Source organism: Bufo gargarizans, chromosome 4 (genome assembly GCF_014858855.1).
Source record: "Bufo gargarizans isolate SCDJY-AF-19 chromosome 4, ASM1485885v1, whole genome shotgun sequence".
Classification (NCBI taxonomy): Eukaryota; Metazoa; Chordata; class Amphibia; order Anura; family Bufonidae; genus Bufo; species Bufo gargarizans.
This window is the reverse complement of record NC_058083.1, coordinates 161,110,245-161,126,541: the sequence shown is the minus strand read 5'-3', so window position 1 is coordinate 161,126,541 and position 16,297 is coordinate 161,110,245. Positions and strand designations below refer to the sequence as shown.

At 42.9% G+C, this 16,297-nt stretch overlaps 1 protein-coding gene across 1 annotated transcript; it reads left to right on the top strand.

Annotated features, from left to right (window-relative positions):
• The first annotated feature begins 11,713 nt into the window (after positions 1 to 11,713).
• On the top strand, positions 11,714 to 14,513 carry LOC122935289. Its single transcript, XM_044291054.1, has 3 exons — positions 11,714 to 11,929; positions 12,964 to 13,248; positions 14,335 to 14,513. The coding sequence occupies exons 1-3, from the start codon at positions 11,740 to 11,742 to the stop codon at positions 14,511 to 14,513; spliced, it is 654 nt and encodes a 217-aa protein (XP_044146989.1). The 5' UTR covers positions 11,714 to 11,739.
• Positions 14,514 to 16,297: the final 1,784 nt, after the last annotated feature.

The following is a 16,297-nucleotide window of genomic DNA, read 5'->3' as shown; positions in this document are numbered from 1 at the left end:
TAGTATGGTCGAAATGTGGAAAAGCTTTGTCAGCACGCCACAACAACCAGCACCACAAGCTGATATGGAATGTCTTAGCAGGAGGCAGCATTTCAGAAACATGGTGGAGCAGTATGTGTACTGCCTATATGTACTGACTGATGGGTCTGCCCCCATCAACTTCTGGGTGTCCAAATTGGGCACATGGCCTGAGCTTGCACTTTACGCCTTGGAGGTGCTGGCCTGCCCTGCAGCCAGTGTATTGTCTTTGTTTAGCATGGCAGAAGGGGGTTATCACAGACAAGCGCAGCCGCCTGTCCGCAGCCAATGTGGACAAGCTCACGTTCATTAAAATGTAATAGGCAGGGATCCCACAGGACTTGTCTGTACCTTGCAGAATAGACAAGTATACCGGCCTCACCCAGCCATTGTTGTACTACAGCACACTTTGTCTTTGTTTTATTTTTTATATTTCCCAATGTTTTGTGGTCTACCCAAATTTAAACAAAAAATAAAGTTAAAAAACAAAACCAAAAACCAGTGTTGGCTACCTCCTCCACATCCACCGCCTTCTCAACCTCCTACTCCATATGGAACTAATCCTCCTAGATCAAGATTATTATTTTTAATTTTTACATATTTTAGGTTTTTTTAAGTCATTTCCCTGTCCACATTTGTTTGCAGAGCACTTGCCATGCTCTCAACCACATTTTGCTGCCCTTTACAGCCTTCTAGCCCTTTCCATGACTTTTTTAGAGCCATTTTAGTACTCCAAAGTTCAGGTCCCCATTGACTTCAATAGGGTTCAGGTTCGGGTCAAGTTCGGGTCCTGAACTCGAACTCTTTTCCGAAGTTTGGCAGAACCCATCGAACCCGAACATCCAGGTGTCCGCTCAACTCTATTTTATGTATCTTTTGTAATACTGTATATAAATTACTGGAGTAATAGGATGTTCAAGAAACATTTTTCAAGATCTGAATCTATAATACCAGCCACTGATGCATCTGTAACCACAGTCCTGAGTTTTCTAGCAATATCAAAACGTTCCACAAAGTAATAGCACACCATTCGGGAACAATCCACATGTTTTGGTATATTACTGTCTATGTAGTGTAAAAACTGTGGGTGGAGCTAGGGAGGTAAATTTGGCTATAATAATAAGAATATATATGTGAAAAAACAGTAAGTGGTCTTGCCATGCAAGAACACTTAATTACTTCACAAGATTCTTTTTTAGGAGACAATGTTCCTTTCCAGTTGACAAACGGAAGCACACCAGATGGAGTGGACGCAAGCACCATAGAAGGTGGAAAACTACACAACAAGACACATCTCACATACAAAGCAGAACCGACCAAGAAGAAGTAATGGTTATCAACATTTCATGACAGGGCCTTTAAATATCATAATTTGACTCATGAGGAAATTGATGCCATTAATGTACTTAAGGCTGACCATACCTTAATGATAAGGGCAGAGCTACCGTTATGGACACTGTTAAATACATTTCGGAAATACAAAGACAACTTGATGGTTCTACTGTATACAGACGGATCTTAGGTGACCCCAAGTTTGATATTGCTAGAAAAATCAGGACTGTGATTACAGATGCATCAGTGGCTGGTATTATAGATTCAGATCTTAAAACATTTTTCTTGAACATCCTATTACTCCAGTAATTAATATATTATCAAAGATACATAAAACTCTGATAGACCCTCCTGAGTGACCGATTGTCACGATACTGGTGCAACAGAACTGGAATCCGATGGCCAGGACTTGGGAGCAGAGTATATATAATACGGATGTGGCAGAACCCACGTTGTTGTGCTCCGCACAGATGAGGCAGAGTCTGTAGACGAGAACCGAGGTAAGGATAGCAGAAGTCAGGGCAGGCGGCAAGCTGGCAGGAAGGTAGACGAGCAGAAGGTCAGGGCAGGCTGCAAGCAGGTACGAAGGTCCAAGAACAGTCCGGGTCAGCAACAGGAGGTAGCAGAGAGAACCGCTAGGGCACAGAACACACAGAGGAGTGAGTTCCAGCAAGGGGATTGCGGACTAAAAGCCAAACACAATACTCCAGCAAAGACAGGAAGGTCTGGCCAGTTTGAAAAGGAACAGAAAGTGAGATGGCAACCAGGAAACATATAATCCACCATCTTGACTGAGGGCAAACTTGAGGGCAAAGTAAAGTATATCAGGGTGGTTTCTGACAGGAACAGGAACAGGAATTGAGATGGCAACCAGGAAACACATAATCCACCATTTTGACTGAGGGCAAACTTGAGGGCAAAGTAAACTATATCAGGGTGGTTTCTGACACCGATTGTCTCTGGTACTGTAATGACCGGCGTCACGCACAGGAAGGGAAAAGGGAAAGCCCTGCCCAAGGGAGAGGAAAAGGTGGTGACCTCTCACTCACCTTGCAGCTGGCACCTGACTGCCCTGACGTCCCTAGACGGGTTCCTCACCCGTGCGGCGATCACGTGTCTAAACCCTGGCTTTCCCTAAAATGAGCCCTAGATAGTGAACGGGCCGGTGGGATCGCTAGTCCGCACCACTGACACTAAGAGGAAAACACCAGGGAGAGGACAGACAATACAGACAAACACATAAACCCAGGTGGGCGACCACAGCAGACCACAAAGGTCCAACAGGGATCCGGAGGGAAACGTTCTGGACCAACAACCAGAGAACGCAGCAACACAGCTCCAGTGGGTCAGTATAGAAGTCCAGGCAGGAAGCTCTATATCTGGCAACCAGAGAAGTGTGAGAGGGGAATATAAGGAGGTTGGGAGTGCTGGACAAGGAACAGCGCAGGAGAAGGAGCTACGGATCCCTGAGTGAGCCAAAAAGGGTTGCAAAGCAAACCCAGAAAGCTACCATAAGGAAACAGCCCTATCTTACTACATAGAGCGTGCAGCCAACCGCTGCAACTTCCTGACCCCGGGTATAACGGAGTCAGGCGTGGTTCTTGACACCCTCGTGACAGTACCCCCCTCTCTACGAGGGGCCTCCGGACACTCAGGACCTGGTCTCTCAGGATGAGAGGCATGAAAAGCCCAAACTAGCCTGTCAGCGTTTACCTCAGACGCAGGAACCCACATTCTTTCCTCGGGACAGTAACCTCTCCAATGCACCAGATATTGAAGAGAGCGGCAGACCCGACGAGAATTAACAATTTTGGATATCTGAAACTCTAGATTGCCATCCACAACAACAGGAGGGGGTGGCAGCGGTGACGGTTCTAGAGGTGGCATATATTTTAAAAGTCTGAGGTAGCTCCAGGCGAAAAGCCACGGGGTTGATGATGCTACAATTTTATAAGAGCCAATGAACCTAGGACCCAGTTTCCAAGAGGGAACCTTTAATTTAATATTCCTAGTAGACAACCACACATAGTCATTCACTCCTAGGTCCGGACCTGGCGACCGTCTCTTATCAGCCATGCATTTATATTTACCTCCCATATTTTTCAAGTTAGCTTGCACCTTCTGCCATACCGATGAAAGAGATGACGAAAACCGTTCCTCTTCGGGAACCCCAGAAGACCCCCCCTCTTTGAAAGTACAGAATTGGGGATGAAAACCATATGCACCAAGAAATGGTGACTTGCCAGTGGATTCCTGACGACAATTATTTATGGCAAACTCAGCTAACGGTAAATATGATGACCACAACTCTTGGTTTTCAGACACAAAACATCTTAGATATGTCTCAAGGTTTTGGTTGGTACGCTCAGTCTGTCCATTCGACTGAGGATGGAAAGCTGAGGAAAGTGTACCCCCAAACGGGAACAAAAAGCTTTCCAACATTTAGAAATAAACTGGGTACCCCGATCCGAAACAACATCGGAAGGGACCCCGTGAAGCTTCACGATTTCACTGATGAATACCTGAGCAAAAGTCTTAGCATTAGGTAGTGCGGGTAACGCAATGAAGTGTACAATTTTGCTAAACCTGTCCACTACTACCAAAATAACTGATTTACCTGCAGACAAAGGTAAGTCAATGATAAAATCCATTGACAGATGTGTCCATGGTCTATTGGGAATGACGAGTGGTAATAGAGACCCTGCAGGACGTGTATGCAAAACTTTTGCGCACGCACAGGTAGAACAAGAAGACACAAAATCCAATACATCCTGACGCAACCTTGGCCACCAAAAACGACGAGACAATAGCTCCAAGGTTGATTTACTACCCGGGTGCCCAGCAAGTGCCGAATTATGATGTTTCTTTAAAAATTCGAAACGCAGGTTCAACGGTACAAACAATTTCTCTGAGGGGCAAGAGAACGGGGCGTCCCCCTGGGCCTCTAACACCTTCCCCTCCAGAGCAGAGTGTACCGCAGAAACAACCACTCCTCTTTGAAGAATTGGTACCGGATCACTCACATTACCCCTCCAGGGAAACAACGAGATAGTGCATCAGCCTTGGTATTTTTTGCCCCAGGACGATAGGTAATAACAAAGTTAAACCTGGTAAAAAATAGCGACCACCTAGCTTGTCTAGGAGTGAGACGCTTAGCTGATTCGAGGTACAGAAGATTTTTGTGGTCCGTAATCACAGTGACAGGGTGGACTGCCCCCTCTAAAAAGTGACGCCATTCTTCAAACGCTAGTTTAATAGCTAATAGTTCCCTATTGCCAATATTGTAGTTATTTTCTGCTGCAGATAGTTTTTTAGAAAAGAAAGCACAAGGACGCCATTTGCCAGAAGACGGACCCTGAGACAGCACCGCCCCCACTCCCACCTCTGACGCATCGACTTCAACAATAAAAGGCTGAGAGACAACAGGTTGGACTAGTACAGGTGCCGAGGTAAACCTCTCTTTTAGAGAGGAAAAAGCAACTTTAGCGGCGTCAGACTATTTAGAAAAATCAGTCCCCTTCCTAGTCATGTCAGTAAGGGGTTTTACAATAACGGAATAATTTTTAATGAATTTCCTATAGAAATTCGCGAAGCCCAAGAACCGTTGCAGTGCTTTGAGGTTCTCAGGAAGATCCCAATCTAAAATTGCCTGGACCTTCCTAGGATCCATACGGAAACCTGAAGCAGATAAAAAATAACCTAGGAATTGTATCTCCTGAACGGCGAAGACACATTTTTCAATTTTAGCATATAATTTATTCGTCCATAGGACCTGCAGTACTTGTCTGACATGCACCTCATGTGTTCTCAGATCAGACGAATAAATTAAAATATCATCTAGGTATATTACCACAAACCTGCCGATTAGATGACTAAAAATGTCGTTAACGAAATGTTGAAAGACGGCAGGAGCATTGGTCAGACCGAAAGGCATAACAAGATTTTCATAATGCCCCTCAGAGGTGTTAAAAGCTGTCTTCCACTCATCCCCCTCCTTGATACGAATCAGATTGTAGGCCCCCCTAAGATCAAGTTTGGAGAACCACCTAGCACCCGCAATCTGGTTAAACAGGTCAGGAATGAGAGGAAGAGGGTATGTGTCTCGGATGGTTATCCGATTTAATTTGCGAAAATCTAGGCAAGGACGCAGACCCCCATCTTTCTTTTTAATGAAGAAAAACCCTGCAGCCACGGGTGAAGAAGAGGGTCTGATGTGTCCCTTAGCCAAGCTCTCGGAGATATAAACTTTCATGGCTTGTCTCTCTGGACCCGAAAGATTATAAAACCTGGTCTTGGGTAATTTTGCGCCGGGAATAAGGTTAACCGGGCAATCATAAGGACGGTGAGGTGGTAACTTCTGATAACCCTTTTCAGAAAAAAACGTCCTCAAAATCCAAAATAAATGTAGGTAGGGTAGTTATGGAGGCGACCAAGCAATTGCTATTTAAGCAATTTTCTCTGCAATGCTCACTCCACTCCGATATCTCTCTGGCCTGCCAATCCACCACTGGATTGTGCGCTACCAACCAGGGAAGGCCCAGCACTACCGGAGTGGGAAGCCCCTCCAGAACATAACATGAAAGCATCTCGTTATGGTGGTCCCCTACCCGAAGGTGTAAATTATGAACAATGTGGGTGAGGTTTCTCTGAGACAGAGGAGCAGAATCAATAGCGAATATTGGAATAGGTCTCTGTAGCGTACAGAGAGACAAACCCATAGTGCAGGCAAAATGGGCATCTATCAAATTTACCCCTGCTCAACTGTCTAGAAAAAAAAGAAATAGTCTCCGTCTTAACACCAAGAAACAATAACCGCTGGCAACACAAATTGCGATGTACGTATGGAGGAAACATATACCCCCCGGCTGACATCCTCCACACAGCCTGGGGTTAGTAGTTTTCCGACGGTCTTTTGTTTCTGAGGAAAGAAGGACAGACATTAATGAAATGACCCCTCTCCCCACAAAAAAAACAAACCCCACGCCTACGGCAAACCTCAGGAGGACGGACCTGACGAGTGGTTCCTCCTAGCTGCATAGGCTCGTCTAAGTCCATACAGACTAACTGCTGCTTGGGAGGGGTTACCAATTGCTCCAGTTTTTTCAACCTGTCCCTAAGGCGTCCATCTATTCGGATAGAAAGGGACATAACCGCATCAAGGGAAAAGGGGGTCTCATATAATGCAAGCGCATCCTTAACCCTTTCGGATAACCCAGAGCAGAACGGACTCCTGAGAGACGGGTCATTCCATTGGGTATCCGTAGCCTGCCTACGGAAGTCAGAGCAATACTCCTCTACCGGCCGCTCTTCTTGTAGGAGTCTCCGTAATCTTGATTCAGCCAGTGCGACTCGGTCAGGGTCGTCATATATGAGACCCAAGGCCCCGAAAAACTCATCCACTGACCGAAGAGCCTGGGAATCAGTGGGTAAAGAGAACGCCCAGGACTGCGGGTCCCCCTGCAGCAGGGAAATAACAACCCCCACCCGCTGTTCTTCATTACCAGAGGAGTAAGGGCGCAGTTTAAAATATAATTTACAGGCCTCACGGAATGTCAAAAACTTGCAAAATCTGTCAGGGAGAGGAACCTTGAGTTCCGCAACAACCTGGTTACCAGTAGCAACCGCTAGGCTTGCGGTCAGTTGTAATTGCTGCTGTTGCTGGAGGACCGACGCCTTCAATCCTGCCACCTCCAAAGACAGGCCATGAAATTGCTTGGACAGAGCAGCAATTGGATCCATACTGGATTCTAAGTAGATAAAAAAAAAAAATTTTTACCAACACAAAATAACGGCCAGATATAATGTAATGACCGGCGTCACGCACAGGGAGGGAAAAGGGAAAGCCCTGCCCAAGGGAGAGGGAAAGGTGGTGACCCCTGACTCACCTTGCGGCTGGCACCTGACTGCCCTGACGTCACTAGACGGGTTCCTCACCCGTGCGGCGATCACGTGCCTAAACCCTGGCTTTCCCTAAAATGAGCCCTAGATAGTGAACGGGCCGGTGGGATCGCTAGTCCGCACCACTGACACTAAGAGGAAAACACCAGGGAGAGGACAGACAATACAGACAAACACATAAACCCAGGTGGGCGACCACAGCAGACCACAAAGGTCCAACAGGGATCCGGAGGGAAACGTTCTGGACCAACAACCAGAGAAAGCAGCAACACAGCTCCAGTGGGTCAGTATAGAAGTCCAGGCAGGAAGCTCTATATCTGGCAACCAGAGAAGTGTGAGAGGGGAATATAAGGAGGTTGGGAGTGCTGGACAAGGAACAGCTGAGGAGAAGGAGCTGCGGATCCCTGAGTGAGCCAAAAAGACTTGCAAAGCAAACCCAGAAAGCTACCATAAGGAAACAGCCCTATCTTACTACATAGAGCGCGCAGCCAACCGCTGCGACTTCCTGACCCCGGGTATAACGGAGTCAGGCGTGGTTCTTGACACCCTCGTGACAGGTACGAGTTCTATTTTCTCACACATAGCCATCTTTTTAGACAAAATATTAAGTTTCTTTGCCACTGATGCACTGTCCTACATCCGTGATACTTCTGACTTTTTACTGAAACTACCGAATGTAGACTTGTCCGATCAGACTAATGTCATTTTGGCTTCCTTTGACGTCACAAGCCTTGTGCTACAATGCAATTATTTTTTATTCCAAAATAATTTCTATATTCAGCAGAAGGGTGTGGCCATGGGGTCTAATGTGGCCCTGGCATATGCTAATATGTATATGAGACATCTGGAGGAGGACATCATCTATGTTTCCCACCATTTCTCCCATGTTTTGAGATGGGGGCGTTGCATTGATGATGTCTTCCTCATTTGGGTAGGATCTCTTGAATGCTTACAATTAATGCAATTAATAAAAGACATACAATGGAGTCTGCATGATTCAGTGGAATAAAAGACATGTACAAAAGGGGATCATCGGAAGAGGCTATCAATTATGAAAGGAGCAAAGAATCTATGAACATAATTTGATAGAGATGTATACAGCAAAGACATCATAGCAATAGTAAAAGAATGTCCAGCTAAAGTCTCCCTGAAGGCCAGTGCCAATAGGGGTTTCCAAACAGTTAAAGTGCATATAGTGCCATACTGTATATCACAAGTACCAAGGAGAGCAAAAGTATCAAGAGGTTCTAAAGTTCATAGAAATAATCTTCCAGCCAAAAGCCCATCCTAGTATTTGCCCAACGCTTTTTGCTGACTGGCTTCGTCAGGGGAAATGAGGGGCAGTGGAATGGTTGCACCTTATATAGCTGAAGACATTGCTGAGAATTAAACACACCTGTAAAACGGTCCTCATCACATGATCCAAACCTAAGGCAGTGAGTGGTGTAATACACAATCCGTCTCTAAAGATATCACATTAAAAATAAAGGGTGCCAACGCGTGCATGCGGCAAAATAACCAAATCACGTAACAAATAGTGATGATCGAATATGCCCATATTCGAATTCGCGATATTTCGCGAATATTTCGTAAAATATTCGCGATATATTCGCAAATTCGAATATTCGTATTCGTCATCATTTAATCGCCATTGCATATTGCGCAAGATCATTGTTACTGGCAGGCAAAGGCAGTATTCGTACAAAATCGATTACATCATATTTACCTAGTGTAATAAAATATACCATCTAGTATCTACTTACATGTTATCTGCTTTTCAATCTTTATTTACCATGTATTAAATAATCGCTAATATTGCGCATGCGCATCGCGATCAATATTAATTTGAATGACGCGCCGGCCGACATGACGTCATTGTATGCGTCGCGACGCGCAGTTGGCTGGCAGAGTTGCAGACAGTAAGAAGATGGTGGGCCGCACATTTAGCGATCGAGAAGAAAAACTGCTTATAACTGTAAGTATCAACTTTTAGTCTTGTTCTTAATGTGAATGCATATTAAAACCTTTTCTAAGCGCGTATGTTAAATGATTCGCATCGCATGACTAATTTTTTATTTTTTTTTTGTCTTGATTTTTGTGGTGATTTTTTTTTTTTGTGGCTTGGATTTTATGTATATAAAGCTGACAAGTAATTAATTACATGCATACTGTACATCCATCCACACAATAAACACCACACATATAGTTCGAAACACTATATACCACTTAACCACTTCAGCCCCCCCTAGCTTAATCCCCCTTTATGACCAGACCACTTTTTAGAATTCCGCACTACACTACTTTCACCGTTTATTGCTCCGTCATACAAATTACCACCCAAATGTATTTTACCCCCTTTTCTTCTCACTAATACAGCTTTCATTTGGTGGTGATCAATGTGGATGAAAAAATCTCTAAAAAATGTGCAAAAAAAAAAAAAAAAAAGAGGGGAAAGCTGTAAAACTGCGATCGCTAAGGGACCCTTAGGCCTCATTCACACGTCCGCAATTATGTTCCGCAAAATTTTGCGGAACGGAATGGTGGATACATTCAATTCCATGGGGACAGGCTTTGTCCTGCTCAGATCCGGAATTGCGGATCCGCATTTCCGTATCCGCAAAAATGTAGAACATGTCCTATACTTGTCCGCAATTGCGGACAAGAAAAGGCATTTTCTATATAGTTCTGGCAATGTGCGGATCCGCAAAATGCGGAAAACACATTGCCGGTGTCCGTGTTTTGCGGATCCGCAGATCCGCAAAACACATACGTTCGTCTGAGTGAGCCTAAAGGGGGGTGATCAGTGACAAGGGGGGGTGACGGGGTGATCAGGGGGGTGACATGGGTGATCAGGGGTTAATCAGTGACAGAGGGGGTGGGGGGGTGGGGGGGGCTCTTGTGTGGTGATTGCTGCACATACTTTCATTTTCCTCTGGTGGTCCCAAGCAAAAGGGACCACCAGAGGAGGGTGTAGGAGCCATATCAGACGCTGTTCACAGAACAGCGTCTGATATGCGTTTTTTTTAACAATCTGCAGCCTGCCAGCGACCGATCATTGCTAGCAGGCTGCAGATTAATTTCTCCTGCGGCGATTACAGCTGCGCACCGCGCAGGCGGCCCGGCGCGTCTTCTCGCCTCTAGCGAGAGGACGCGCCGGCGCTTCCAGGAGGAAAAAAACCTCCCGCCGGCAGGACGCGATTATGCATCCGCCGGTCGGGAGGCGGTTAACCGCAAACACGGGTAATCTATAGATCCGAGTTTATATTGTCTGTCTGTCAAAATCTTTTTCGGCAGATCGCCAGTATTTGCTGGTTCATTTAGCATTACCCAGGGTGCACCACGGGGAGGCGAACCAGCTGTACACCCCATAAAGTACCATCACTTAATAGACGGGTACAATATTCTAGGCACTATATAACGCACCAATACTGGGCATGAAGCTCCCGTTCCACCACATCCCAAAGATACTCTATTGGGTTGAGATCTGGTGACTTTGGGGACCATTTTAGTACAGTGAACTCATTGTCATGTTCAAGAAACCAATTTTAAATGATTCGAGATTTGTGACATGGTGCATTATCCTGCTGGAAGTAGCCATCAGAGGATGGGTACATGGTGGTCATGAAGGGATGGACATGGTCATAAACAATGATCAGGTAGCCCGTGGCATTTAAACGATGCCCAATTGGCACTAAGGGGCCTAAAGTGTGCCCAGAAAACCTCCCCCACACCATTACACCACCAGCACCAGCCTGCACAGTGGTAACAAGGCATGATGCATACATGTTCTCATTCTGTTTACACCAAATTCGGACTCTACCATTTTAATGTCTCCTAATCATCAGATCAGGCAACATTTTTTCTAGTCTTCAACAGTCCAGTATCGGTGACCTCATGCAAATTGTAGCCTCTTTTTCCTATTAGTAGTGGTGATGAGTGGTACCCGGTGGGGTCTTCTGCTGTTGTAGCCCATCCACCTCAAGGTTGTGCGTGTTGTGGCTTCACAAATGCTTTGCTGCATACCTCGGTTGTAACGAGTGGTTATTTCAGACAACATTGCTCTTCTATCAGCTTGAATCAGTCGGCCCATTCTCCTCTGACCTCTAGCATTAAAAAAAGGCATTTTCGCCCACAGGACTGCCGCATACTGGATGTTTTTCCCTTTTCACACCATTCTTTGTAAACCCTAGAAATGGTTGTGCGTGAAAATCCCAGTAACTGAGCAGATTGTGAAATACTCAGACCGGCCCGTCTGGCACCAACAACCATGCCACACTCAAAATTGCTTAAATCACCTTTCTTTCCCATTCTGACATTCAATTTGGAGTTCAGGAGATTGTCTTGACCAGGACCACAAACCCTACATGCATTGAAGCAACTGCCATGTGATTGGTGACTAGATAATTGCATTAATGAGAAATAGAACAGGTGTTCCTAACAATTCTTTAGGTGAGTGTATATTATATGCTTGTATCTTTTATCTTGCAGACAATGGTAAAGAAGGGGTATGACCGTACCCGGCGGCATGCCTCAAAAAAAGAAATAGTTCGCAGCATACAACAAATGCTGAGAGAAAAATTCGCCCGCGAGCACTCTGAAAGTGCAATAGTAAAGAGGTGGTCGGACCTAAAAAGGCGAGACCCAGAATTCGTCAGAGAAATATCTGAAAGAGTCTGCCCCGGTAAGATGCTTACTGTAACATTACACAATGTGGATGAGAAATAATGTAATGTACAGTGATGTCTAGAATTATTCATACCCTTGTCTTATTATCACATAAAGTTACGTTTAATCCAAAATACAGCTATCATATATACAAAGACGTTATTCACACTAAAATTAATTATAAGCGATGTACAAAAGGCATTATTGTGGTCCCCCTTTCCATACCAAGGAGAGAAATTCCTGTTTAATTGCCAAAAAAATAAAAATCTTGGTATCAACATAGGAAATAACATTAAAGTAATAGCAACATATATACAAAGAACAACTTCACATTAAACTGAAAAATTATAAATTAAACTATACCATACGCTAAGCTATAGATGAAATATAGAATGTATTTTAAGTATTATTTTTTGAAACTATTTACAAGTAATACTGGAAACTCTACCCTTACTATAAAACTAGCTAAAAGACGTTCTACTACCCTAATAATAAACTATGTACACAAGGCATTATTTAAAAAAAATATATATATATATTTCCTTGTGTACTGTTTTTTTTTGAGTAAACGTAACTAATTTCACATAAAATTATGTTATTGTATGGTCTCTGATTATTATGCTTATTGATCAGGTTTCCACCATTAATTGTCTCTTGTCAAAGTTCTAAATATTGGTGAAGACCAAGTCCGCCCCTGAATTTTGTCCTTGTAGTTGTTAATATGTCATAAGATAGACCTTTCTATCCCCCTTTCCATACCAAGGAGATAATTTCCCTGTTAATTGCAATAAAAAAGCTTCTGGGTATCGACATAGGGATTCCCTGTCAAAAAATACATAACTCCAGGGAGGCTGATAATTTTAACAAGGTTAACATGGCTAACCCAAGAGACATAGATGTCTCTCCAATCATCAACATTTGACTTAATATTAAAGGACTTTAATAAAAAAAATAAAAATATCAACCGCATAAGATACAGATTAATGGTTAAATTGTTTAGTTATATTCGTTGATTTTCCTGTCTAAATCATTAACAATGTGTAATTACAGGCCAGCCTGTTCCAACAGTGCGCTCAACACCTGCGCACCGGGATATCCACGTGGTGGAGGTCTCTGAGGAGGATGAAGAGGAGGCAAGCCCCCCCACCGCGATGGAGACGAGCGACACTGCTCCGCCAGATGTCGCCGAACATGTGGAGGAGGAAGGCGGTCCCTCTCAACCCCACACCTCACCGACGGCTGCCGCAATACCTCCGGCCGAGGTGACCGAGGAGCAAGAGGTGGCCGCACAGGCAGAGGAGGAGGAGGAGCTTGTGACCACCCCACAGCAGGAGGGTAAATATCTACAAAAATCTTTATAAAAATAACTAACAAACCTAATTCTACTTAATTATACTATCAAAGGTAGTTTTGTAATCTTGGTTAGAATTTTCAAAGTAAAAAGAAAGGGTGGGGTTTGAGCAAGGAATGATGGGTGAATGATAAGGGACAGAGCGGCTAGTTTTAACTGGTCTCCCTGTGTCCCTGACCCAACACCCTGCTGGGTAATGAATGGCAAAGGAAAACAGGGTAGGGAAAAAGGAACAGAAAACCAATACATATTACAGTACACATTTAAACAAATAAAAAAAAGCCTTGATGGCGGTCAGGACACACAAAATGGAATTAAAGTGTAGCCAGAGTCCAGGTACACACACTAAACAGTCAATAATATTAATGTAATAGCAACATATATACAAACAACAACTTAACAGTAAACTGAAAAATTATATGGTAAACTCTACTAAACTCTAAACAATTCATGAAATATATAAATTTTTAAACTATTGTTTTATCAACTATTTACAAGTAATACTGGAAACGCTAGCCATATTACAAAACTAAATGTTAACATACGTACACAATAATCCTAAATAAAATTATTTTAACACTAATCTAGTCTCAAAAATCTTAAAAATATATAATTCTATTGAACACTATATAAAAATCTATTCACAAGTTAAAATGGAAACACTAGCCATACCATATAACTAAATGTTATCTTACATACCTAGACTATATTAACACTAACCCTAGTAATCATTTAAACGCTAATAAACAAAATAAATTAATATAAATTATTTAATTTTTTAACATAAAGTATACTTAAAATATTTACAATTAACAAAAAAGGAAATACTAGCCATACTACAAAAATAATTGATATAATATATACAAATACACTGTTCACACTAACCGTAATCACTAATTTAACCGAATAAAAGTATAACCTAATAAAAAAATATATATATAATCTTTTGGAATAAATCATATTTCATACATTTAAACAGTTAACTATTAACACTAACAATACTACAAAACTGAATTCCATCAATGCCTACAACTGTGACTGATTATCTCTATTTTTATCTTTCACCATAGGGATAAATAATCTAATAAAAAAAATAAAAGGGGTCATAAAAGACCAAAAAAGAAAAAGCGAGGCTTTCCGCCTCCAAATGCAAGAATTGGAGAAGAGGCACCGGCTCCTGGAGAGGCAGAACCAGCGGGATCAGCGCGAGCTCCTGGACCAATTGGAACAATTAAAGAAGCACCGTTAGCTTCATTGTTTTATTCATTTTATATGTTGGGGCGGGGAGGGGATTGTTATTTTGTTTTATATATATATATATTTCTAACTAAAACAAAAAAAAAAAAATCAGATAGAGCATAGTCTGATTAAAATATTTTTTTGATTCCAAATTCAAAGTTTCTGTTCTTTTGTTAAAGTATGTACTATATAACTTTGAATTAAGCAAGATTTAGTCCAGTTTGTGAATTATTCAGAGTCCAGTCAGAAAGTGTAATGTCATATATATATTAACAGTGCAGTATAATGCCTACACATAACTTAATCAGGACATTGCAGCTAATCAATTTTATTAGGTATACTTAAAGCAATACAAATTACATAAATTTAATCCAAAAAAACAAAATGTAAGATAACGGTGTCGTGTAAGGCCCACACAGGTAAATACACTAGTTGAGAACAGCAGCAGTGTAAGATAACATTTTAGTGTAAGGCCTCACGGATTACATACACTAGTGGAGGACAGCAGCATTGTAAGATAACGTTTTAGTGTAAAGCCTCACGGATTACATACACTAGTGGAGGACAGCAGCAGTGTAAGATAAAGTTTTAGTGTAAGGCCTCACGGATTACATACACTAGTGGAGGACAGCAGCATTGTAAAATAACAGTGTAGTGTGAGGCCTCACGGATTACATACACTAGTGGAGGACAGCAGCATTGTAAGATAACGGTGTAGTGTGAGGCCTCATGGATTACATACACTAGTTGAGGACAGCAGCAGTGTAAGATAACGTTTTAGTGTAAGGCCTCACGGATTACATACACTAGTGGAGGACAGCAGCATTGTAAGATAACGTTTTAGTGTAAGGCCTCACGGATTACAAACAATAGTGGAGGACAGCAGCATTGTAAGATAAAGTTTTAGTGTAAGGCCTCACGGATTACATACACTAGTGGAGGACAGCAGCATTGTAAGATAACAGTGTAGTGTGAGGCCTCACGGATTACATACAGTAGTGGAGGACAGCAGCATTGTAAAATAACAGTGTAGTGTGAGGCCTCACGGATTACATACACTAGTTGAGGACAGCAGCAGTGTAAGATAACGTTTTAGTGTAAGGCCTCACGGATTACATACACTAGTGGAGGACAGCAGCAGTGTAAGATAACGTTTTAGTGTAAGGCCTCACGGATTACAAACAATAGTGGAGGACAGCAGCATTGTAAGATAAAGTTTTAGTGTAAGGCCTCACGGATTACATACACTAGTGGAGGACAGCAGCATTGTAAGATAACAGTGTAGTGTGAGGCCTCACGGATTACATACACTAGTGGAGGACAGCAGCATTGTAAAATAACAGTGTAGTGTGAGGCCTCACGGATTACATACACTAGTTGAGGACAGCAGCAGTGTAAGATAACGTTTTAGTGTAAGGCCTCACGGATTACATACACTAGTGGAGGACAGCAGCATTGTAAGATAACGGTGTAGTGTGAGGCCTCATGGATTACATACACTAGTTGAGGACAGCAGCAGTGTAAGATAACGTTTTAGTGTAAGGCCTCACGGATTACATACACTAGTGGAGGACAGCAGCATTGTAAGATAACGTTTTAGTGTAAGGCCTCACGGATTACAAACAATAGTGGAGGACAGCAGCATTGTAAGATAAAGTTTTAGTGTAAGGCCTCACGGATTACATACACTAGTGGAGGACAGCAGCATTGTAAGATAACAGTGTAGTGTGAGGCCTCACGGATTACATACACTAGTGGAGGACAGCAGCATTGTAAAATAACAGTGTAGTGTGA

Excerpts from the sequence above, each read along its gene's own strand:
- LOC122935289 (XM_044291054.1), top strand. The coding sequence starts at position 11,740 with ATGGTAAAGAAGGGGTATGACCGTACCCGGCGGCATGCCTCAAAAAAA. Across the intron at positions 11,930-12,963 it reads ATCTGAAAGAGTCTGCCCCG|GCCAGCCTGTTCCAACAGTG; the intron begins GTAAGATGCTTA and ends GTGTAATTACAG. Across the intron at positions 13,249-14,334 it reads GACCACCCCACAGCAGGAGG|GGATAAATAATCTAATAAAA; the intron begins GTAAATATCTAC and ends CTTTCACCATAG.